The sequence below is a fragment of the Pectinophora gossypiella genome, chromosome 6 (assembly GCF_024362695.1).
Source record: "Pectinophora gossypiella chromosome 6, ilPecGoss1.1, whole genome shotgun sequence".
Taxonomy (NCBI): Eukaryota; Metazoa; Arthropoda; class Insecta; order Lepidoptera; family Gelechiidae; genus Pectinophora; species Pectinophora gossypiella.
This window is the reverse complement of record NC_065409.1, coordinates 15,282,999-15,309,533: the sequence shown is the minus strand read 5'-3', so window position 1 is coordinate 15,309,533 and position 26,535 is coordinate 15,282,999. Positions and strand designations below refer to the sequence as shown.

Below are 26,535 nucleotides of genomic sequence, written 5' to 3'. Positions count from 1 at the left end.
CTCGGTGACTCGATGACATTATGTTCAATCGACAATATCGATAGCTGGATGGCATTATTATTTTTTATTGATATGTAATAAAAACTATAATAATAACAAACCTGTCTCTAATAGTGCATTTTGATTTGTTACAGATGGAAATGAGGAGATTTAGGAGTAGGGGCACGTCGTTCTTAACATTCTGGATATTCCTGCTTCAAGTGAGTGACCGTAAACCTTCTGTAATGCGGGGTATTTCCAATAAACAGTTTTCTAAGAAGTTAAGCTGATTTTTATAAACGGTTGAGGAAAAGGAATGAGCCGTGGGGGGTTAAAATTGCCTTTAAGAAAGCAATATTGCAATTTGACATTTGCGCATATAAAAAGAAGTGCGCAATGCAAACAAATGTCAAATAGCAATATTGCTCTCTTAGATGAATTGCTTCGATGTGGCCATTTTAACCCCCCAGATTGTCGAGTGATAAAACGCTTGTTGTGGGCGATTGCCATTATTATACTTCAATGGTCATATGTTAGACAGTGAAGGATAATCACGATCCGGAGGTCCCGGGTTTGAATCCCGGTGGGGAAAAATCACAAAAATCACTTTGTGATCCCTAGTTTGGTTAGGATATTACAGGCTGATCACCTGATTGTCCGAAAATAAGATGATCCGTGCTTCGGAAGGCACGTTAAGCCGTTGGTCCCGGTTATTACTTACTGATGTAAGTATGTAGTCGTTACATGAGTCATGTCAGGGGCCTATGGCGGCTCAGTAATAACCCTGACACCAGGGTCGATGGGGTTGGTAATCCACCTCACAATTCACACGATGGAAAGGGAAGGATAATAGAGAGACGACTGATGAAACTTCTTTAGTGAGTAGATTTGAGAGAGAATTTCTCTCCGGACCTTAATAGTACCTAATTAAAACGGTTCTCTTATACCAACAAATATTAGTCCAAAAATAAGTTGTACCTAACAAACCAGTATTCTTAGATGTTATTATGGGAAACTACTATTATGCTTAAAAACGTTATGCGAAAAGGATTATGATAATTAAAATTATGACAAAACCATTTATGCATTTTAAGAGAATCCCAATTAAAACACCATGAACTACATACCTATATAAGATGGTAGGCGGGTAATGCTGAAAGCAGAATTAGATTCTTCCGCATCGTTAATACATATGTTCACGACTATATCACAATTGGGGTAGACAGGTAGAGAGCTACAGCCGTCTATGATGGTTGATCCAGCTGTGTGTAGTTACATCATTGATATAAAATTCAGTCATCTGAATCATCGCCATCATCAGCCGGAAATGACCGATCCTCAGCAGCCCGCATCCAGCGTTTTCCCGCGACCTATAGAAGGTCATTGGTCCACCTTGTGGCGGTAATCAGAATCATCATCATCATCATCAGCCCACGCCCGCTGCTGGGCATACAGAATGCAAATAAGTGCAATAGTCAAAATTAAAAAAAAAAACGAAATTATTTATTTATCTGTGGTGTCAGAAAATACTTAAATGTTGCTTTATTTATTTCAAGTATATCTCAATTCCCAGATGTTAGGCAGCTCACGGCGTGGTGCGCACGGGCATGGGAGGCTGATGGATCCGCCGGCGCGCAACTCCATGTGGCGGTTCGGCTTCCCCAACCCTGTCAACTATAATGACAACGAACTCTTCTGCGGCGGGTATGCCGGTCAGTATGTCGGTCGATGCTGCTATACGGACGGGCACAAACTTACACCCGTATTCTAGATGTCAACTCCAACCACATCCCGGAGACTTTCTTTCGCTTCCTCATAAGATACGACACTCGCCTTCTCTTTAATCTGTTCCATGTCAGCTCTTCTTGGTATTCCCCTTTCTCTCTTTCCTTGTAGCTTTCCATTCTATGATGTTTTTAATAAATTCGTCGTGTCATATTAAGTGTCCAATTATCTTGCCTCTTCTGTCCTCAATAACTCTCAATATTTGCCTCTTCACACTACTAACCCTTTCTGTCTAAGTTATTGTTTCCATCCTCAACGTAAAATGTCGACTTAAAATATCAAAAGGCTCAGTTGAGGACGAGTCGATTGCAGGAACAGTCGAGTGACCATCTTTAAATACGGGTGTTAACCTAATTTAAGTTTCTAATCTAAGGTCCTAATTTAAGGTCTTTTCAATAATAATATAATATTTATTTTTCAAAATTGGCTTACAAAGTTAGCGCTTTTTGAACGTCAAAAAATTAAATTACATATTATGTAACTAGCTGTAAAACTACTACCACATCGGAATCTGTAACGCTGAGGGAAAGACGTGGCCAGAAAACCTCCCAGCACAGGGCCCTAGTCCTACTGTTTCATGTTTTCCTTTCTTTTCTTTTTTTTTTAATCCAGTTTGTATTACTTACATAATTTATAGACTTAAACACAATGGTATTCCAATTACAATCGGTGGAAGGAAAGTGAAAAATAAAGAGTTTATGTGACTTTATCACAGAAACAGTGTTTTATGAGCTCCCTGACAGAAGCAGGCCTGTCCACATACGCAGCACCCGATCACGAGTTGACACGAAAGCCAGCCATCGCTCCCTTCGCTTTAACTAGTGCCGTCCGTCCTTCACTTACAATAAGTGCAAGAAAAAGATAGATAGAGCTAGTTTTAGTCCTTTAGTACTTCTGGCCACTTACGCAAAGATATAAATATAAAAAGTGCTTATATAATCTAACCATGTTTTATGACACGTGAAACGAATTGAATTTCATTACCTAGTATTATTTATTTACTTATATTAAAAGGTCATTTCTCGAAATCAAAAACAGATCACAACAAAATGATCTCATAGGTCAGTGGTCAACACATAATAAATTATATTATTAAGCGCCATAAAAGTTTAGTAATGAAAGCTCTTTGTCTGTAGATAATACCTACATACTACTTGGTTAGGGGAGCTTTAGCTGGATATATGATCCACGCAGGATATTTATTTTTTGTCTGCCATACGCAATAATAATACCTACATACATGGGTGATCTGTTTCTACACAGTAAGCCAGTTTTCGGGGAGCTGGTCGCTATTCCCCGACACCTATTGTTTCTATACAACACTATGTCTGTCTGTGTTCATAAACCAAACCCATTAAAAAAAACCTGAATACATAAACTCCCACCGGGGTAAGCAGAGACTATGGAATTCCATTTGCTTCGATCCTGACATACTTCTCTTGCTTCCGCACATTCATGAATCATTTCGTACACGCCGGTTCAGAGCAGATCGTACTGAACCTTTTCTAAGGACATCTCCAATTTGGTCAATGTACGTCCTTCTAGGTCTTCCTTTGCCAGCCCTACCACTACCTACATTGGTATATACTTAAGAATTGCACTTACTAAGATTCTAAAACACCTCTTTCGCTTCTTCCATTCTTATAAAAGTCTTCATGAATTTAGAGTTCTCTTGACCAGGCCTTTCTTTTTTTCATGTTGGTCTCGGGAAATATCACAAAAATCACTTTTAAAAAACATAAAAATCGCATTATTAAATAGCGTCAAAATGGGCGGACCAATTGCTTGGAATACCATTGTATTTAAGTCTATAAATTATGTAATACAAACTGGATTTAAAAAAAAAGAAAAGAAAGGAAAACATGAAACAGTAGGACTAGGGCCCTGTGCTGGGAGGTTTTCTGGCCACGTCTTTCCCTCAGCGTTACAGATTCCGATGTGGTAGTAGTTTTACAGCTAGTTACATAATATGTAATTTATTTTTTGACGGTCAAAAAGACCGAGACCGAGAAAGAGAAGAAACTTTGAAAGCCATTTTTGAAAAATAAATATTTTTGAATTTTTGCTTAATGTTTAGCAATTAATCTGTTGCTATTTTACATTTTGTTGACAATGCGCACTTTTTTGTAATTACTTGTTACAAGGATTGCTTCAATATAGCCATATTAGACCTCCAGGGCATTATCCTTGCAATAAAGATGTTCACAAACACTTTTTGTTACCATTGATTGCTCATACGCATTATTCGGCTAATGATGCGCGAAGGCAATGTACCGAAATAACTACCTTTAAGTTTACTGAACTTACAACTATTAGATAGATTCAAAAGATATTAATACAATACTTGATAAAAAAACAGCGCAGATTACAGTATGATGATTATTAGCAAGCGATTATATAAGGATGTAGGGTCAATGAATCAACTACTTACCTATTTCTTTGTTATATTGAGTATGATGATAATTTAATAGTATTAATTTTGAACCAAACTGTGTGACTAAGTGTGTTTTTGTTAGATAAGAAAAACTTTGGCATCTATCATACCCACAATACGTACTATATAAAAAATTCAAAAAGAAACATGAATTTTGCGACGGAAAATTCCACTTGATATTTAAGAAAGTATCCTAGGATTACTTAATGGGAGGTCTCGGCCACGATGTACTTAACTAAAATTTGTGAAATAAAGAATATTTTTTTTTTTATTTATTTTATATTAACTCAGAATCACGGTCTGAATCATCCCCCTCAGTATTCGTTACGATGTCATTAACACCTTGATACGAATTATGTATTAGGTATTAGTCACCATTATCTCCCTAGCGTTATCTCGTTTTTCCCGGAATCCGCTTACCTATCCTAAAGATTAGACAGGTCTGCTCTTTATTATTAACCCTTAAATGACACTGGTATTAATGCAATGTCCTGCAAAATTGCAAAAGGATCAGAGTCTCACTAAGACATGGTTAATAAATTACAAGAAATAAGAAATAGGTCCCTGCTAAATTAAATCTAATAAAATAAATAAACTTATTTTTTAAATTACACACACTTAGATAGATAGTGTATCTGACGGAGTGTCTGTTCAGTCCAGTGGGAGCAGAACGAAGGCCGCTGCGGCGTGTGCGGCGACGCGCACCACTTGTCCGAGCCACGGCCGCATGAGGCCGGCGGCATGTATGGCAAGGGCATCATCACCAAGCACTACAGCGTAGGTCAGGTTGGTAGCCATTACTCATTATCATTATGACAATACGCAACATATTATTTAACCTTTTCTAGGGTCTCACATACATAACATACATACATGAACAGCCTATCTACGTCCCACTGCTGGGCACAGGCCTCCCCTCAATCAACCGGAGGGGGTATAGAGCATACTCCACCACGCTGCTCCACTCCGGTTTGGTGGAGGTGTTTTTACGGCTAATAGCCGGGACCAACGGCTTAACGTGCCTTCCGAAGCACGGAAGGCACGTTAGGGTCTAGGGTCTTGGCTAGCCAAATTGCATCTGAGTAATCGTTAACGCGATGCTTAGCAGAATAAAAACGAATGTAAGTAAATGTAAGGCATTGCAAGGGATTTTATCTTAGGTCCTATGTATGATCTTCGAAGTAGGTAGGTACCCTTGAACTTTCATAATTATGTTTCGATTCTGTGCGAAATTCAAGCAGTCTATTCGAAGGACGTTGAACTCGGTCTCTTTTGAGGTCAACCTCAAATATTGAAGCATCTAAACAATATCTGTTTTTTTTTCAAACCAACTCATTATTTTCGTGTTAAAAGCAGATAAGTAGGTAGATTTTGTGCAAGTACAAACATAAACTCACGCCTATTTCCCACCGGGGCAAGCAGAAGCTATGGAATTCCATTTGCTTCGATCCCGACACACTTCTCTTGCTTGTGCTTAGGTTTGACTCTTTATTTAATTACTTACTTACTCATTTTCAGGAAATCGAGATTGAAGTGGAGTTGACGGCGAACCACCTGGGAACCTTCGTGATGAAGCTCTGTCCAAACAACAACCCGAACCAAGAAGCCACACAGGAATGCTTCGATAGGTACTTACACCATTAAAAAACTTAAAATACTTCTTAGTTATTGTTGCTGCTTAGGTGGTCAAATTCCAAATTCTTTCTTCGCATTTAAACTCAAAATCGGTAATTATACTAAACGGTTTTCAAAGGGCTTTCTTTTTTTAAAAAAACTGTAGGTATAATATCAACATAGGATGATAGTTGTATGTTGGTATAGCAACAAGGACCTGCGGGCCTAGCACCGTAAGCACGCGACTCTTTCTCGCCGCGACAGAGATCGTCTGTCTCTTTCTGTGCAGTACTGTGAGAGAGTGACGGGTGACGTATGTCGAGGTGAGAAAGAGTCGCGCGCTCACGGTGCTAAGCCCGCTGTGCTGGTTGTTCTATTGACAATATGACAATTTGAATCGGGATATCGCCTTCAGATGTTCTCATCATTCTATATTTGAAAATGTTCACAATTTCAGGTACCCCCTGTACATCACAGGCACCAGAGAAGACAGGTTCCTCATCCCCCTGGACACGGCTAAGAAGGAGATCTTCCGGTATCGGGTACGGTTACCCCCCTACGTCACCTGCACCCAGTGCGTGCTGCAATGGACTTACTATACTGGTAAGTTGGATTGTGTTGATTCCGTCACCAGGAGCCTAATCCAAGTCGCAAACAAGATTCTTCGACAATGGAGTTCTTTTGACGTCACTTTATGATTATCACGTGCTCAACGTTGAAGAAAACATTGTAAGGTAACCCACATTCTCAAGGAATGCTTTCAGAGGTATGTGACCAAGTACATTGGGCTGGTTTTTCCTTCCCGAATTGGAAGGTCAGACAGGCAGTCGCTTCTGTAAAAGAGCAGACCTGTCAAATCTTTAGGATAGGTAAGCAGATTCCGGGAAAATCGGGATAACGCTAGGGAGATAATGGTGATTCTAGATTTGACGTAACAGCATTAACGACTTGGCTTGACTAATGGGGAGTGCTAAGGGCTCTTACCCGGTAAAAATTAAGACGACAGAAGGTGCTTGCAATTGGGTGTAAACCTCGTCTCAGGGCGTAGGCTGAGATGTTTATACGGAAAGAATTAATCGAACCTCGTGTGCCGATAGCGATATATGCGCTAAAGGAGGGAAGTCGTCAACCATGCCGGCGGGGTCGGTATCGGGGTTCTGAAGTGTTTGTTTTCGCGAGATGATTGGTCATCTCTATGGCTAAAGTAGACTTACTTTAGTAGTAAGAATGTTAAATCAAGTCGGAATAGTATTCTTTCGTCAAGCCATACCACATGTTACCACTATACCACCGTGGTATTAACATAATGGTGTGCAATAAATATTTGGCTATGAATTTGCCATAATTACTTTAATTTTTATCAAATATTTATTTTTATGGAACTGAGTGAGGCATTCTACACAGTGTGACTCAATTAAAACTTATTTTTCAGGAAACATGTGGGGTATCTGCGCCAATGGCACAGAAGCGGTCGGCTGTGGGCGGTCGGAGACGTTCAGAAACTGCGCTGATGTGAGCGTGGTGACTAGCACTGGTGGTCTACCGCCGGCCTTCGCTGGCGACCTGCGGCGGGACAACCCCTTCCTGTTATACTACAGGGACTTGAGTAGGCCGCAGAATGTGTACCCTCTTGTAGTCAGGTAAGGTTTTTATAATCTAATCTACAAGATCCCACTGCTGAGCAAAAGCCTCCCCTTCCTCTTTCCATTTTTCACGGTCCTGTGCGTACTCCGGCCAGTCCCTCAGGCAAGCGTCCAAGTCGTCGCGCCATCTCTTCCGAGGTCTACCAAGAAGCCTGTACCCGTCATGAGGCACCCAATGCGTGCCCACCGTTCAGTATAGCCCATTAACGTCATCACTGCTGGAGCACGGGCCTTCCCTGTGGATGGATAGGGAGATCGGGCCTTAAACCACCACGCGGGCCCAGTGCGGATTAGTGGTTATTAACGACTGCTAATGCAGCTGGGACCAACGGCTTAACGTGCCTTCCGAAGCACGGAGGAGCTCGAGATGAAAACTTTTTTTTTGTGTTCACCCATCCTATGACCGGCCTTTGGGAAAGTTGCTTACCGCTGCGCCACCGAGCTCCTCAGATAATATTACTACTTAAGTAAGTAATAAAAACACATTTCCCTCACATTCACAAACATCATCATCATCACCCTGCTGCTCTTATCCCACTCTAGGTGTGGTCTGCACAACATGTATTCCTCTTCCATCCTTCTCTGTCAGACCTTTCACACACATTATCCGTTTTCACGCATTTATAAGCCGTTTACAGGAAAAAATATTCTAAGCGGGGCAAAGGCTTTATCGCTAGGAGCGATCACTTTCTGCCACCTTTCGGTATGCAGTTTAGCGAGCAAATAAATAGATAGTTTTACCTTGATTTTAAACTCTTCAAATTTATAAAAAAATAAATAAAAGTGTATAAAATAAATATATTCTTATAAATAAAGTAAACTAAACAGTTTAGTGTCGAAAAGTCCCCAATTTAAGGCGGGAAAGAAAATAAGAGGCAATTTTTTTATTGTCAACTTTATTTACTTATTATATCATAATTCATAATTATTGTTTATAACACACTATATTTTGATAATACACCGTAGATATTGCACCTGTAACGTACCTAATATGTATATAATTTGTTGTTATGTTGTTTGAATGTAGCAATGTTCTCATCCGCTTAATATTACAGAAGTGAACACAGGGACTTCGAGAGATCGCCTTTGCGCGTCATTAGGTAACATTAAGTCAAAGATTATGTATATTATTTTATATTATTATATTATGTGCACTGTATTATACAATCACTTTTCTTTCAGCAACGATATATCAGAGAGTGACGAGGAAATAGTTCCACAAATTATTAGGTATAATTTAGACGTTTTGGAATGCTGGTTTTGCCTGGCATGCGTTGGTGTGTCGTTTTTGTAAATAATTTCCATTAATGAGGTAGGTACTTTCCAGTCAGCGTTCCCCACAAACACGATAGATGGCGTTGTTAAGTTTCTTTCTTTTAAACTTATAATTTCATGGAACAGGCATATGCATCTTTTATCTTCGTTTTTGGGTGTAGATGATGACCCTTTTTATTACGCCAAGGTACAATTACAACTTCCACCCATTATTATTCTAATCAAAATAAAAAGAAGCAATGTAGGTAGCAACATCATTATATACATAATGTGATCCAAATATCAAGCCACAATTAGTTTTATATATATGCTTCTGCCATTACATTACATTTTTGAATAATTATGTACCCCAGCAATGAGAAAATAGGTAATTATCACGTTAAAAGTGAACAACGCCATCTATCGTGTGTTTGGGGAACGTCGATTGGAAAGTCTCTCATTCGTCCGTCTAATGCACAGTTTAGTATAAGCTGTGTTATTATAATATTGTACAGTCTTCGTGTTGTGACTAACAATGTAACTGTATCGTCCTGAACTTTGTGTTCTGGGATATCCTTTAATCTATTTTGCTAAGTGTTCTAATCATCTCTGTTTATTGTATATTACGTCCTAAATCCTCTTTGTTCATACTTCCAGTATTTAAACCATTTGTACAGATTAAGTAATACTAAGGCCGGATTTCCACTGACGCGGAGATGGGCGGAGAAGAGCGGAGATGTGCGGATTTGACCAATCACAGCGTTCGAGAGAGCGAAAAGCGAAGACGAACTGTCACTCTCCCTCGCGATGATTGGTCGATTCCTGCTCATCTCCGTTCCTCTCCGCCCAGCTCTGCGTCAATGAAAACGCAACCTTATCTTCTTTTTTATTATTTTGTCAAGGGTTTCGGTGAAGGAAACCTACTTCTAAGTATATAAACAACATTCGAGTAGTTAAGGTGCAATTGTTCTAAAAGTTAACAATCGAATTTATTATTCGAATGATTTCATAAGTAACTTAAATGGAATGAAAATTAATCATTTGAGTGATAAATGCGCTATTCGAGTAAACATTGACTGAATAATTCGAATGATTTTTTGGTCATTCTAAATTTCCTTTAAGTATTTTTGTTCTAAGACTGTAAATAACCAAATTATCTTTAGGACCATTTAGGTTTGAAGTAACATTATAATTTGGTACGATTGCAGGGACCAGGTGTGCGTGCCTTCGGATGCGTTCCGTGTGATCCCTGGCATGCTGAGCTGGTGTCAGACCAACTGTCTGCGCTACCCTCCTAACTGCCCCGAGGCCCTGTGTCATTGTCCGTACGTATCTTATTCTTCATCTTTTTCTAAAAGGCAAAAGAGTTAACACATTTTGAAGAGAAACCAGGGCGATTCCAATTTTCAGGACCTCGTCTACTTAGTTCATAAAAAGATGCAAAGTCAGGATGGTTGAAAACGCTTAAAACTGCTTGTTTATTGTGATAGTGAGGTTACTTAAAAGTCAATTTATTTTTTGAAAGAAAACAAAAACCTTTTACTCTTCAATATTACTAACTAAATAATTAAATTTTCTTTGGAAATCAGCATAATCAAAACAAAATGTTGAAAGATCGCCTACATAAACAGCCTATATACGTCCCACTGCTGGGCACAGGCCTCCCCTCAATCAACCGGAGGGGGTATGGAGCATATTCCACCACGCTGCTCCACTGCGGGTTGGTGGAGGTGTTTTTACGGCTAATAGCCGGGACCAACGGCTTAACGTGCCCTCCGAAGCACGAAATCATCTTACTTTTTCGGGCAATCAGGTGATTCAAGCCTGAAAAGTCCTTACCAAACAAAGGACAGTCTCACAAAGTGATTTCGACAATGTCCCCATAGGGAATCGAACCCAGACCTCCAGATCGGGAGCCTAACGCTCTAACCACTAGACCACGGAGGCTGTTAGATCGCTTAATATCCCTCAATCTCGAATGGGATCTCGTTATGTATGATTTGGGATTGATCCTGAAAAATTAAAAATCGGGGTCCCGCGAGATCGGGATTGCATTCCCTACGCGTGACGTAGGTATATCGTAGTGTCAGAAGGGAAGGTCTTACTTTAGTCTAAATGGCAATAAACCATAAGCCGCTAAGAAATAAACGAGAGCGCATGCGGAATGTCTGTCTCGGTCGCACTTACGCGGTAAAGCGGCACACGGTCAGAATGAGATTTTTGTATGGATTGTCCGGCTGAAGTGTGACTTCAATTCAAACCTGAGTAACTTTTTTGGCAACGATTTTTATGTACTTATTTTTTAAATTCCAGGCAAACCTGTGATGCAATCGGCGAGCTCGAGGGTCGTGATGGCGCAGACGTCTACTGCATGGACCAATGCATCGTGTATCCACCACACTGCCCCAAGAACAGATGTCGCTGCTACTAAAACCCATGTCTAAAGATCACCCTAGGGCAGGCGGAAGAAAGGACAAAGACCTTTGCAAAACTATTACCTTTTTACGTGATTTAGATATAGTAGGCCTTCACTACTTCCAAATAAAAATCAATGGACACTCCATTACACTACTTTAAATATAGCTTGATTAATTTGACAGCTATCACAACAATTTTCAATTCAAGTCTCTGTGAAAACTTCGTTAGCGCGTTCTAGACGTCGATACGCCATCTATGTTATATGGGCGGAATTATTTGGGTGTGCTACACCTTTTTTGCACTGGTAGACTTGTATATTATTCTTTTTATTCCGCTGTCAACTGACTCAAGCTATATAAGGTATTTAACGGAGTATCAAAGCGTTGTTAAGCACGTGGTTCGAGGTAGTAGGATTAACATTAAAGAACCTAAGGGCGACACTCACCGTCTTCTTTCGACGCTAACATAATAAATAAGTGCTAGTGTTATTTCGCCTGCCCTATAAACAGATTTTAGAAAGTTAGCATGCTTTTCAAATTGGAGCAATTGATTCCCGCCACTGTTTTGGATTTCGTTGAACTGGACTTAGAAAATAATCTTTTCTTTCTCTCGTTTAGTAGTTCGTCACTTTTGGATCAAAGTATTTCAAAAGTGGAAATCTACGAACAGATATATTTATAAATGTGAAACTATTTTTATTGTAAACTATATTTTTTCATTATTTTGTAATTTTACAGCACTTACTATAAGTATTTCATTGTATATTTCGATTTATTTTTATTTTATAAAAGCTGTACAGTGTACAGATAAGAATTATAATTATTATAAAATATATAAATGTATAATATTGTTACCTTGTAGTTAATAAGAAATAAAAATATGGAAAGAAAATTAAAGATGTAAGGAGACATTTTTTAGTTAGATAATTACCATCGTATTTTGTCATAAATAAATAATTTCAATGAGTGCCACGAATAGTCTATTTCAAAATGTATAGGATTTTTTAATAAAATATAATAATATTGGATAACATAGGAAAGTTGCGTTTCTTTTATTACCTAGCCTACTTCTACAGCCATAGACTTATTTCCGCGCAACATGTATCAAAACTGAATATCAAATAAATGAAATACGTAACTATTTAAGATTTACAATTCATGGCTGAAAAAAACTAGAAATTGTTTAAATAGCCATTTGCTTTATTTTTTAATTATTATTTTTCTACATTTTATGTCAATTCATCAAGTTTTTTTTTACTGGTATTAACCAGTTACAAAGCCGTTAATTACATTCTATAGTTTTACATTCATTGTACAGAACTTTTTTACTTTAATTTGAAATCTCCCGCTTTTAAACACGTTTTGATATTTCAAAATCATTTGGATTGTGTTTTGATATTGCTACAGTATGCCGCTGTTATAAACGGTTTTAAATTGGTTTTAAAGAATACGCCACTACTTTAGAACGAGATAAGGCTATACAAATGTTAGCACTGTTTCTCCTCCGATAGTGCGAAAATAAAACAGCTCCTTTTGACATTGACATTTGCGACTGACATTTTGTAGTTATCGTTATCGGTCGATTATTGAATTATTTACCCGAGATAAAACTGCGGAAAATACGAAGTAAACAAGGAATACATTGAGGACTAATCATGAGCGAAATGCTGGACGAGGATTTGGAATTCCGCGGGGGTACTTTGCAGCTATCAACGGACAACGCTGCGATGGAAAATTCGGATAACACGCAGAATAACGCAGCAGTGAATTCTAATAAGAATAAGCTGAAACCGAATTCCCATCCATCGGTTTTGTCTGGTGCTGACTCCTTGTCCTCATCTACGTCATCCTTTACAGGTGAATAACACAATTTTTCCATTCTAGTACATGTACACAGCAATGGCGCGTTATGATTTATCGGCCCATTAAATATTATTGTTTTCTTACTTTTTGATATAAAACTAAACATATGTATACACGTACATAAAAAAATACCTTAAAATCATGAGTTTAAACAGGCAATTAGCAGTGATAATGGTCATTTTATTATCACTTCTGGTTATGACCAAACATGCGATAAAACAGCATTTAACACTAGTGCTTTCATGATAAAAAAACGTTCGCAATTTTTTTCTATGAAATTTCGCTTTCATGATTAATTTTTAAAAATCTGAGCAATCTAGTATATAACCTTTATAAAGCCTATTTATTTCTTGTGTTCATATAATATGTATGAATGCTTTTCTTTGAGAAGCAAAAGGGAAAGTTATTGGAGAAAAATTTGGTCATAAAATTATTGCCATTTTCGGCACATTTTTAAATACAATAAATTTTTATTCTTATGAAACTAGGGTTTTTTTCCTTGTCAATTAATAATATTACTTTACTGATTATGTCGACACATCTCAGCAGATGCAAGAACAGAAGAGCAAGCGAATGCATCAGCAGCCCCGTTGGAGTCACAGCCTGTGTACCCTCGATATGATGTGCCCTTCAACCGGGAGAACATTCAGGACTTCTTCACGTTCCGCAAAGGGGTTGTAGAAGCTGCTATCCAAGAATGCATCACTGTTTTGCTGTTTCCTGAGGACGGTGAATATTTAGGATCCTGGCTGTTAACAGAGTAAGTATTAAAATATATTTGTAATTTGTATTCTTGTACTTAGTTTAATTGATTTTGAGACTTTATTTAGAGAAGATTTGTCTGACTTCTTAATGCTCCGTAAAAATCTGGCAGGCACGCTAAGAAAGCAGTTTCAGTAACTTTGTATGAGCACCACACTTATGGCCTGTTTGCCAAACCTTACAAACTGAAGACCTTAGATATACCTCTTACCAATATAAAAATAATACATACATACATAAACTCACGCCCATAATCCCTGATGGGGTAGGCAGAGCCAAAAGTAATCATAGACAAAGTTGTCTATGATTACTTGCAAGTGTAGCCACTGTTGATACAATGTCCTAAGATGTATATGACGAACCCTATGGGGACAGAACAATCTGTATATCACTCATAACTTCAGTCCATTATCATCATTACATATTCATGTAAGAAAGGACACAATCCCTCTGTCGGATTTTACGAACTGCACGGGAAGACAAGCAGCTACGTGTTCTATGTTTTTGTTAACTCCCAGAACAGCATAGAAGTAATTAAAAAATACTAAGCATTTTTCCATTTATTTAAAAACTAGAATAACGCTATGGGACAATGAGAAGGAACGCATCGTTCTCCTGACGTCGCGCCTGGTAATGACTATCAAGTACGACTTCATTGCCATGAAGCAGCTGGACTTCAAGAAAACATACCTCGACGACTTGGACACCATTGTTATTGGGGAAATGGTGTACCCACCATCTTCTTTAGTACCGTAAGTGGCAATGTTTATAATAATCGTAGGGATTTTTATCATTATTATTTATTTATAATTTACATAGTCATTACAGGCAATCCTAATTCGACTATGTAATGCAATTTTACTTAAATATTATAAACTCAAGAGTTTTACAACTAAGTCTGTTAATTTCGTTAACGAACACGTAAATAGATAGATGTCCGTATGGAGTACGGAGACGGATCATCTCTATTTCTAATAGGCTATCTACTAAAAAATTCGCCTAAGCCGACGGTTTTTTTGGCTTAAGGCGATAATACATTACGCGATTGATCAGGCACGATGAGTCGCGTAGGTAAATGAAACGTTCGGTGAATTCATGATGAGCTGTGTGGTCTTTGTAGGATACTAACGACTCCAGAGGCCCTCAAACGCATAAACAAGCATTTCACTATAATATAAGAAAGAACGTCTAGGGCCCTGTGCCGAGGTTTTTCTTGCAGCTTCTTTTCCTCGGCTAAACAGGTTGTGAGAAGCTGAAATAGTTTTAGGCGGATGAGACGTTCGTTATGTAAAAATTGACAATTCAAAGTGTAACTATGTTACCTATTGAATAAAGATATTTTTGAATTTGAATAGATAGAGTAGGGTTTAGGAGTTTTTGTAGCATGAAGCAGCGATCACAACAGATCTTACAGGTCGCAGTGATACAGTGCGTGAAATAATACCTGCACAGACCCCAGCTTAAGAAAAAGAAGTCATGGCCCCGCTCACCCGATGTATTATTTACACAGCTCGATCCCGACGCCTCGTGCCCGATCAGTCGCGTAATGAAATAGGGTCTTCGGTTACGTCACAATTCGTACTTCTTCGACAGCATAACAAAGTAATACAGATTTCGATTCTAATAATATGAGACTTTTGAAGCTACCAAGCCATTGTACATACAAAATAATGCTACTTACTAATGTTAGTACGAAGTCGTTACATAAATCATCTCAGGGGCCTTTGGCGGCTCAATAGTAACCCTGACACCAGAAGAAGATACAAAATATGCTTTCTAACAAGGTTTAAAAGCAGTTTTCACAGACTGGTGGTGGTTTGAATTGCCTGTATATTACATTACATGGTCATAATTAATTCCCTTTATCTATTAACTTTAATAAATTTTATGTACAAAAAAGAAAACGACAATAAAATATTGCGTATCTTATTCTGATTTTATGTACGTAATGAAGAGAAAAATGTTCCTTATGTTATTACAAAATAAAGGATATATATCTATCTAATGGTAACACCCTTGTGCCTTTATAGCCGACTCAACGGCATAGCGACAGGCGTCACGACCGTGGTGAAAGACGTCGTTATAGACCGCCTGTGCCGGCGGCCTAGCAACTCCGACGAACACTCTAAACTGTTCGATCCCAAGTATTTTCAACCTAGGTACTTTCTGTTGCCGTAGACACGCTCTCATGTTTTGTATGACACATTGTACTTACCTACTTTATTGCTTTTCTTTTTCATTTGGCGATGATCGATCGAGAATAGGGTAGTTTCCAACTAGTCAAATCGGTTGCTTCAAAACACGAAACTACTATGGAATTTGTATGAAATACCCACCTGTGACGTCATAGAGAATCGTGACAAAATTTATATATAAGTTAAATAGAAAAACAAAACGCTTTTTGTCACCTTAAGATCTTTATTTAGTAAAATCAGAGGGGTTAAAATGGCCACATCGAAGCAATTCATCAAAACAAGCAATATTGCAATTTCACATTTGCGCATATATATAAAAGTAAGAGCGCAAAACAAACAAATGTCAAATAATAGTATTCCTTTTTTAGAAGAATTGCTTGGATGTGGTCTTTTGAACCCGCCCAGAATTTCATAATTTATCTTTGACCTAGGAAACTACCCAAAAAATTTTGTTTTGTGAGTGGCTCTAAATTGGAATTGGCTTCAAAACAGAGGAACGCAAGCATGCATAAAAATAACGTATCTTTTTTATATACACCGCGGATTGCAGCAAAACATATATACAGGGTGTTAGTGACACCGTAACGAATACTGAGGGGGATGATTCAGAGCATGATTCTGAGTTAATATCAAGTGGAATTTTCCGTCGCAAAATTCATGTTATTTTTTTAGTTTTTTTAAATTATTTTCAATTCTATACTTTTGCGATGGAAAATTCCACTTGATATTAACTCAGAATAATGAGCTAAATCAGCCCCCTCAGTATTCGTTACGATGTCACTTACACCTCTTACCAGTACATACAGGTAGCCATACAAGTAGGTATGGGTGTTAGTGACACAAGTGGAATTTCCTGTCGGAAAATTTGTTTTTTTTTTATGTTTTTTAAATTATTTTCCGGTCCATACTTTTGCGACGGAAAATTCCACTTGATATGAACTAAGAATCATGGCCTGAATCATCCCTCAAAGTTTTCGTTACGATGTCACTAACACCCTGTATTATATAAAAGTAAGTGAGCAAAGCAAACAAATGTCAAATAATAGTATTCCTTTTTTAGAAGAATTGCTTGGATGTGGTCTTTTTAACCCCCCCAGAATTTCATAATTTATCTTTGACCTAGGAAACTACCCAACTAAGTCTGGTTAATGTTGTTTTGTGAGTGGCTCAAAATTGGAATTGGCTTCAAAACAGAGGAACGCAAGCATGCATAAAATAAACGCATCTTTTTTATATAAAAAAAAATATATATCGCGGATTGCAGCAAAACATACAAGAGAAAAAAATATGTATATATCAACAATTTTACTTTTTCAAAAAACAAAACTGCTTGGTGCTATAGTGTTTGCTTTGCCTATTAATATAAACAGGTAATACCTATTTCTGAAAACTTTTAAACACTTAAACACCTACTTTGAGTAGGCTAGATATCTTCGCTAATAATAACATACAGGATATGTACCTCCAGTACTTTTAATGAAACTTAAATCACAAAATCTTATTCTTACCATATGTCACCAAACGAGTAAGCATAGAATAAGAAATAGAAGTATAGAACGGCCACTCTCCGGTCCCCACCAGTTGCTGAGCTAGGTTTACCCCACCCCTTCGGTCTTACTTTAGTCTTCAATCGCATGTCGTCAGACGTCACACACACACAAATGCGCGTGTACGGTAACGTCAATGTGTGGTGTCTGTGTAAAAGTAGGTGTTTTGTATGAAGTGTCCGGGGTGTACTTGAAGCTTGAAGTTACCGGCATTATTCCCTAGTTTAGTTAGGACATTTCAGGCTGGTCACCTGATTGTCCAAAAGAAAGATGATCCGTGCTTCGGAAGGCACGTTAAGCCGTTGGTCCCGGTTACTACTACCTGATGTAAGTATGTAGTCGTTACACGAGTTATGTTAAGGGCCTTTGGCGGCTCAATAATAACCCTGACACCAGGGTTGATGAGGTTGGTATTCCACCTCACAACCTACACGATAAGAAGACCGGGTTAACACACGTTTACTTTTAAGCGTTTCTATCTGAGGCAAACCTACAATAAATAATAAATTGACTAGAATGTGGACTAGAATGTGGTGTACGTGCAAGCGAGAAGCGGGCTCTCCTTAGTGGCTTACGGCCATTTAAGGCTAATATGTCCACTAGACCCAGAGGGGTGAGATCGGCGCCCGATACGAATTGGTGCGGGGCGCAGAGTTACCGTTCTTTATTATTCTTTATTTTATTTAGAGCCATGTCAAGGGCCTTTGTCAGCTCAATAATTTACCTTGACATCCAGGGTTGATGAGATAGGTACCTCACAACCCACACGATAGAAGATTATTCTTTATTGTATGCTTATATGTACAGTTGGAGTACTACCTAATTATTCAATGCACCTATTGTACAAAAACAACAGCACGTTTCTTCTTTTTTTTTTCAAAAATCACGCTTCTTTAGGTTGCTTCTTATACACTAATCTTTTGGATTGATCGCATTGATTTGCTAACTCTCATTTGGTCTAACAACTTGTGTACATTCGACGTAGTATATCAATCATTCATTAGTCTTATAAGTGGTTTGTTAGTACATCGGGGGGTTAATAGATGGAATTCATCTAAAAAGCAGCAATATACCAAGTAGTTAATGCCGATCCAGGGGGGGAGGGCCTGGGCGACAGGTTGGGTTATGGGTGGCCACTGCAATCAGACAGATTGTCTGCGACCTGGTGACACCCCAAAATTAAAAAAAAAAACAAAAAAAAAATATTTTTCAAAATTATCTTACAAAATTAGCGCTTTTTGAACGTCAAAAAATTAAATTACATATTATGTAACTAGCTGTAAAACTACTATCACATCGGAATCTGGAACGCTGAGGGAAAGACGTGGCCAGAAAACCTCCCAGCACAGGGCCCTAGTCCTACTGTTTCATGTTTTCCTTTCTTTTTTACCCCCCCCCCCCCCCCAAATCTGGATTCGTTCCTGATATGTTAATGCAAGACTGTTATCGCAGTCACTTTTGGCTGCTAGTTGCTTCCTTGTGGCTCTGCCCCATTAGGGCGTGAGTATGGATGTATTGTATGTGACATAACATTACATTCGGCATAGTAACAAAAATTCCGTGTTATCAGTGGTTGGTGTAGTAATTTAAATTTTCATATTTTAGGACCTATTTGCATAGATAGCTGATTCGGGTCATTGAATTCACAGAATCTAGACTTATCTTTTCGTTTCCCGTCATTATTTAATACTGCATTAATTATTTAATATTTTGAATGTTTTTTGGGTTATTCTCTTATCTATAATCCGCATAAACATTGTTACAAATTGAATGGCTTACTTATTTGTTTTAAATAAACAACACAACCTCCGTGGGCTAGTGGTTAGAGCGTTAGGCGGAGGTCCGGGTTCGATTCCTAATGGGAACATGGCGAAATCACTTCGTGAGACCTTTGTTTGGTGTGGACTTTGCAGCTTTGTTTATGTTATGTTATGCTACAAGTAAAATTAGGTGTTATACATAAGGCTCGTTTGAACCAATGTTGTAAAATTGACAAACTTTCACAAGTAATGTTGAATAACATAACATTTTAAAAGCTCACGACTATATGCCAATTGGGGTATTCAGAGGAACATCTATCGCAAAATGAACATAGAATCCACGCTTCAGCTTTTTATTATTTATTTATTTATTTTATTTAAGGAAAACCAACAGTTATAAAAATAAATAGCTTATAAATAGCTTATATATGCGTCCCACTGCTGGGCACAGACCTCTCAATCAACCGGAGGGGGTATGGAGCATACTCCACCACGCTGCTCCATTGCGGGCGTTCCAATGTTTAATACAGCAAGAATAATACTCGTGTTATAAGAGCAAATATTATGTTTGCCATCTACACGTAGGTATCAGTTTTGCATTATCGTGGGTAGTTGTAGAACAAAATTATTGCCATTTTTATTACTTTTCGCAGAGTTTGCACACTTTATAGTAGCAATGTTGATTATAGAATGTAGTTTTGTTTCAGCGTTGTTGCTAGTCATTGCGAACGATTGCGATCATTATCCAATTTCCATAAATTAGTCCTAAATAAAATGGTACCTGATGAGATCCAGCCGGATTCGGTTACGGCATTGCTTCAACTCTAACGTTCATGTGCTCGCATGCGGCTTATATAACCAATCTTGTTGGGAAAGATCCTCACATATTGCGGGTATGTGAGTACACCATTTAAATGCAGGGTGTTAATGACATCGTAACGAATACTGAAGGGGATGATCAGACTATGATTCTGAGTTGATATCAAGTGGAATTTCCTGTCGGAAAATTCATGAAAGCTTTTGTTTTTTTTAATTATTTTCAGTTCCATACTTTTGCGACGGAAAATTTCACTGACAACAGGGTTGATGAGGTTGGGCATGCACTTCACAACCCACACGATATAGGGCTAAATCAATTTCTAAATGCAACACTTTTCCAAAAACACCAACATTTAAATATTTAGATAGTTCTTAGGCATTATATTTAGCAGCTACATTATATATTAACATCTTAGGTAATCAATCCTGAAAAAAAGCTATATAAGAAAAACTAACCGCCTGCGCATCGTAATCGTTCGCAATTTCTTTTAAAATATTTTCAACTGCTTCTGTATAATATGAAATAACTATCTCATTACTATAAACAATGACATTGGTGATTCCAGAGAGCGCAACCTGCGGGGTGTCAGGCTGATGTGGAACAAGGGGGAGCCTCTGCCGCTGAAGACAGTCTGGAACCCATTCAGCCAAGACGTACCCTTCATCACTTTCGCTTCACATCCTATTTATTGGCATAAAGGTACTCATTTCTTTAAGCATAAGCTTGCGTTTGACCACAATTTCACCCGATCGTAAGTGAAAAAGGTGGTGCACGCTGTTCGGAGGTATGTGACCTAACCTGTATTGGGCTGGTTTTCCCTTCGTGGGTTGGATGGTCAGACAGGCAGTCGCTTCTGTGAAAAATTGGTCTTGTTAAATTTCAGGTTATGTAAGCGGACCCTGTCAAAAACGGGACAAGGCTAGGGATCTCTCCGTCATAGGGGTCATATTGGGAGGGGAGTACTGAAATAAAAACTTACTGGGGGGGTTAAAATGGCCACATCGAAGCAATTCATCTAAGAAAGCAATATTGCCATTTGACATTTGCGCATATAAAAGTAAGTGCGCAATGCAAACAAATGTCAAATGGCAACATTGCTTTCTTAGATGAATTGATTCGATGTGGCCATTTTACCCCCCTGGTATCATTAGGATTGTTGTTAGACCGGTAAGCATGCATGAAGACTGATGAGAGGGGAACAAGCGAAAGCGGTATGACGGGATCGTAGGAATTGGAATACCGTGGTCCCTGCCTACCCTAATGGGAGATTGGCGTGATCTTATGTATGTATGTGTATTATAATTTCTTTCCAGACGGCGACGCAGAAGAAAGAGCAACATTCGACATGGAGATCTTCGCTCAGAAGATCCAGCGGGCTATCGAAGCGATGCCCTCATCCGCCTGCTGTATACACCACTCCCCAATCGTCATACAAAGCTATGTTGGTGTCACCTCGCTACTGCACAACAAAACAAGCATGGGTTTCTTCAAGGTCAGAGGAAAATTCAGCTTTTAATAGCAACCACGACCTAGATATTATAGGCAATTCATACGGATATTGAAATGTTGCGTGGGGTTATAAATGTACTTTGATTAGGCAAGTTTCCAACTAGTCAAATCAGTTACCTTTTACAAATACAAAACTTTATTGCACCAAAATAAAAGAAAATAGTTATAAAAGTGACTTAACGAGGTACGGTCACGAGTACTAGGGGGGTCAAAAAGGCCACATCAAAGCAATACACATACATACATACATAAACTCACGCCCGTTATCCCTAATGGGGTGGGCAGAGCCACAAGTAATCAAAGACAACTTGCAGCCACTGTTGATACGATGTCGTAAGCTGGATATGATGAACCTTATGGTGATAAGGGATCAGCCTATCGCCCATAACATTAGCAAACCATACCATACCATTATCAAAGCAATACATCTAAAAAAGAAATATTGCTATTTGACATTCGCGCATATAAAAGTAAGTGCGTAATACAAAGAAATGCTTCGATGTGGACATTTTAACCCCCCTAATTATTATGTATACACTATGATACCATGTCACATTAACTTTTTTGACAAATTCAACCGTAAGTCGACAGGGTTCTAAGCTGGATACATGATATTACTCATGAGTACTCATGACTGTACGTGGCAAGTGTGCGCCCAATTAAACGAAAAATTGGGCAAAACATTAAATTACTATAGAATTTGTATGAAAAACCACAGTGAGGTCAAAGAAAAACGTGATAAAATGTGGAATCTATTTTAACGTTCTATTTTTAAAAATTCATAAATATAAAAATAAAAAAAATAAAATGTTTTCGTCTGTTTTAGATCTCTCTTTATTTAGTAATCAGAATTTCATAATTTATGTTTGGCCTAGGATACTCTACCCTCAGAAATCTAATATCTGTGACAGCAGACGTCCCTAATTGTATTTTAAGTAGTACCTGTCGCTTTCTTATCCGCCGAAAAGGAAAAGGACGGGTAATAAAAAAAATATAATTTTATGGAAGCCAAGACAATTTCAGGCAGAAATCCTAAATAAAAAAAAATCTGTTAGGAACGACTACACCGAAAAAAAGATCGATAAATAAAAAAACATATACGTTAAAAGACATTTGTAACTCCACGTTAAAAGTGTAATTAAATAAGATAATCAATTTGAATCTTATGCTCTAAGCCTTGTGAGTAAAAAATGTAAAAAAAAGTGAGATTAACAGTATTCATCATAGTACTTACATTTGAATAAGATTGAGTTGTAGAAACGTTGATTCATTAAATGAATGTGGGAAAAACATTGTACACATTGAAAGTAGGTACAGTCATGAGCAATATAATGTACCCACTTTAGGTCTCTGTCGCATTAACATATTTGACATTTAGTGAGACTTACAGTTCAATTTGTCAAAAAAGTTATTGTGACATGGTACCAAAGTGTGTACATATTAATGCTCGTGACTGTACAGCGCTTTATTTTCTTATACAAAGTAATTTTCGAACAAACAAATGCTAATTTCCACCGTTCATCAATTCTTCTATCTTGTGGGTTGTGAGGAGGATTGCCAACCACAGCAACCCTGGTGTCAGGGTTATTATTGAGCCGCCAAAAGCCTCTGACATGGCTCATGTAACGATTACTCACTTCAGTAAGTGTAACCGGGACCATCGGCTTAACGTGCATTCCGAAGCACGGATCATCTTTTTTTTTCGGACAATCAGGTGATCAGCCTGTAATGTCCTTATCAAACTAGGGATCACAAAGTGGTCCGGTCCCCACCGCGATTCGAATCCAGGACCTCCGGATCATGAGCCCAACGCTCAACCACTGGACCACAGAGACCGATACTAGATTCAATTCAATTATTAGATTTGTGGTGTATCAGATTTTGAATACGGTGCCAAGTGCTTTGTTGTTGTTTTATGCAAGAATCAATCATCAATATAATATCAATAAAGTATGTGCTAAGTTCTGAATTCAAATTGTGATAGACCATAAATGTAATAATTGACGAACATGGAAATTAGCATTCGTGTGTATTCGGGAATGCGATGATTGCTGAGAGAAATTAAGTAAATTAAAAAAAAAATATTGTAATGCCAGCGGCAATCCAGACAGATTTTAAGACAGTCACTAGTTTAAAGTTTGGGCATTAACCTAAATATTAAGTAAATATTACGTTCTAAATTTAATTTTTAAAGACTTTTTTTGAAGCGATTGATGAATGTGGAGGAAGCTAGAGAAGTGTCAGGATAGAAGCAAATGGAATTCTATAGTCTGCTTACCCCGGTGGGAAATAGACGTGAGTTTATGTATGTATATATATAAATTTAATTTTATAATAATTTGTGATAAAATGTCTCGAGAAAACTAACAAAGTAAAGAAAAATGGTCACCTTTTCAAAAATGTTTGGAATAAGAGTAGAAATGCTTTAAGAAACGAGTAATATCTATGGAATTTTAATGGAATCGCAAAAGCATGACGTCATCAAACATGGTCAATCGTATCTTTGTAATGCTACCGTGCGCAACGTGATAAAATTATCGACCGATTCAATAAATTTTGTCGATATCGATAAGTTTTTTCCCTAACACGCGTCCCACGTGAATTTGTTCGTATTTTGACAGAAAGACATGACTTATTTGGGTTCACATATTAGCATCAATCGACAAAACGACAATTATATCGTCAGAATCGATAAAACGACCGTGACAAAGTTTATCACGTTGCGCTTGTTAGCCCTACTGGTCATCTACCCAATTGATTACAGCAATGTATGTAATTGTACACCTACTGTTTAGTTTGATAAAATAGCATTTAATGCATGGTAGGTGGGAGTCGAAATGGAAACTTGGAATATTTTATACTAAGGTAGAGGTCGGATAAGGGATATATACCCTATTTAACGTAGCATGGTTAATTAGAATGACAGCAGGACAGAGATATAGCACAACGTCTAGTGTGAAAGAGACGAGTGCTACGATTTATAAGGTATATCTATGAAAATGAAAACTTGTACGAGTATGGGCTAGTAACCTGCTAAAAAACAGTTAATAATACACTTCTCCTTAAAAAAATCGGAACACCTCGCAAGTTTATGTTTCTTAAGGATTATCAGCGGGCCTAGCACCGTAAACGCACGACTCTTTCTCGCCTCGACATATGTCACCCGTCACTCTTTCAGACACAGAAAGAGACGGATAATCTCTGTCGCGGCGAGAAAGAGTCGCGTGCTTACGGTGCTAAGCCCGCTGAAAAATATTAAATTAAGAATAACAAATAAATGACATGGTTTTATTCCAAATTCAAATTATAAATTTGATTAAACTCGTGTTTGTTGAACAAATCGAAAGTGTTTCGATTTTTTTGATGAGAAATGAGAACTTTATGTAAGTATCTTAAAAGATACAATTACCCAAAAAGTGTCAGCAAGTGTTTATTAGATTGCTTGTGGCTATGCCTACTCTAATAGGGGCTACGGGCGTGAATTATGTATTAAAAAAGAGTATAATATATATCGTTATTTACAATAAATGTAGCTTTTGCATAATATACAGTATTGTACATTAATGTTGTCATTTGAAATCGTTATTTGGATAATCCCTACATTTTGGACTTTAGTAGAAAATAATAGGTATAACGTTGATGGAAAAAATAGTCAATAGGATCTAGTACTTGAAGGGAACTTACGAGGCATTTCAATTAATCAGTACAGATAATTTTGATTGACAAAAAAAAATGCTAAGAGAGCGCTTTTATTTTTTCAATAATTGTATTAAATGGCAACCTTGTTCGCAAGTGACGAACTAAAGCTAACGCGCGGCCTGATAGTTCAAATAAAATGAAGTTCTTAGACCTATTTATAAAATGGCAAGAAGTAATTGAAAATACACGGAATTGGTAACAAAAAGATGTAATATTAGCTAGTTTTAGAATTATGACTACTTAATGCTATTACAATTTATTTCTTAAAGGAAACTAAACTAAAACTTCAGTGCTCATTTTAATGTGTTACCTTTTATACCTGGCTGTGACTGTTCGCTTACATTTATTAGTTGTAATTTATGCTTTTGTATTTATTTAATTTAAATTATTTTATATTGTTTGAAGTTATAAAATCAAAGACAAAATAAATAAGGATGAAGCCAAAAGTGTTTGCATAATATTGTTTTATATAAACTCAGTGGCGGCCCTAGCAAATTATTTAGGTGGTGCGAGACCTCATAGTGGCACCCCTAAGCCCCTTAAAATACAAAATTTACCTGTTTAAATCTTTTAAAAATGTTGTTCACGGCCTGTATGAGTTTTTATCCCGATGAAATTAGTTTGCGGCCAGGGTGAACCAGTCTTGGCTGATTTTGCCTCCCCCCCCCCCCCCCCCAAATATTGGCGCCCGGTGCGGTGGCACAACTCGCACCGCCCTAGGGCCGCCACTGTAATAAACTTAGTTTTGATATAGTTGTATAATTATATTTTTTCTATCGATGTTTGTGTGTGTTAATTATTATTTAATAATAATGGTACTCATTACTTCCAAAGTACATCCGAGGCCTACGTATTAAAATGTGGACCTAATAAATGTCGTTGTGATGCAATCACTATAATGTACTTTTGGAACAGTTCAATTATGTATTTAGCACTTATATAAATAATTATGTGAATTGGTGCATGTTGCTTTGTTATAATAATATTACGTGAAGTCTTCTGCTCTTGTCGTTTAACTATTAAATTATTACTTATTAAAAATTACATTTTTAATCGGAACTTTGTTTTCATTAAACCTGGGGTGACCTAATTAATGGTCGATTGCGACTGTTAGTCCAGTCGATCGAGGCAAGCCAAATAAATAATATAGACTGCGCAACGTAATCACGAACTGCTGGATGCATCATCTTGTACCTTTAATTCTTCAATCGCTATTCCGTCACGGTTTTAAGGTTTCAAGAAGTATGTATTTGG

The 26,535-nt window shown here is 37.7% G+C and overlaps 3 protein-coding genes across 8 annotated transcripts in view; 2 read left to right on the top strand and 1 right to left on the bottom strand.

Annotated features, from left to right (window-relative positions):
- LOC126367815 (uncharacterized) overlaps positions 1-12,120 on the top strand; it is an 81,404-nt gene extending 69,284 nt beyond the window's left edge. The window contains exons 2-11 of one of the 3 annotated variants that reach the window (XM_050011567.1): positions 135-200; positions 1,553-1,691; positions 4,854-4,984; positions 5,717-5,826; positions 6,270-6,415; positions 7,245-7,452; positions 8,511-8,555; positions 8,638-8,685; positions 9,918-10,034; positions 11,023-12,120. In XM_050011567.1, the coding sequence (XP_049867524.1) occupies positions 135-200; positions 1,553-1,691; positions 4,854-4,984; positions 5,717-5,826; positions 6,270-6,415; positions 7,245-7,452; positions 8,511-8,555; positions 8,638-8,685; positions 9,918-10,034; positions 11,023-11,140 (1,128 nt within the window). In that variant the 3' untranslated portion in view covers positions 11,141-12,120. Of the gene's footprint in view, positions 1-134; positions 201-1,552; positions 1,692-4,853; positions 4,985-5,716; positions 5,827-6,269; positions 6,416-7,244; positions 7,453-8,510; positions 8,556-8,637; positions 8,686-9,917; positions 10,035-11,022 lie in introns of those variants that run through there. The other 2 variants (XM_050011569.1, XM_050011568.1) reach the window with 2 other exon arrangements.
- The window catches only part of LOC126367801 (dnaJ homolog subfamily C member 1), a 215,951-nt gene that overhangs the window by 112,208 nt on the left and 77,208 nt on the right, over positions 1-26,535 (bottom strand). The gene's annotated exons all lie outside the window — the stretch shown is intronic.
- Positions 12,674-26,340, top strand: LOC126367818 (tumor protein p63-regulated gene 1-like protein). 4 transcript variants are annotated; one of them, XM_050011574.1, is made up of 6 exons: positions 12,674-12,983; positions 13,536-13,749; positions 14,327-14,503; positions 15,782-15,910; positions 20,639-20,772; positions 21,387-26,340. In XM_050011574.1, exons 1-6 carry the CDS (start codon positions 12,782-12,784, stop codon positions 21,587-21,589), a joined length of 1,059 nt encoding a protein of 352 aa, XP_049867531.1. In that variant the 5' UTR covers positions 12,674-12,781; the 3' UTR covers positions 21,590-26,340. The 4 variants fall into 4 exon arrangements, with proteins under 4 accessions (XP_049867531.1, XP_049867532.1, XP_049867533.1 ...); XM_050011575.1 differs by having other exon boundaries at positions 13,539-13,749; positions 21,387-23,803; XM_050011576.1 differs by having other exon boundaries at positions 15,782-15,883; positions 21,387-23,803.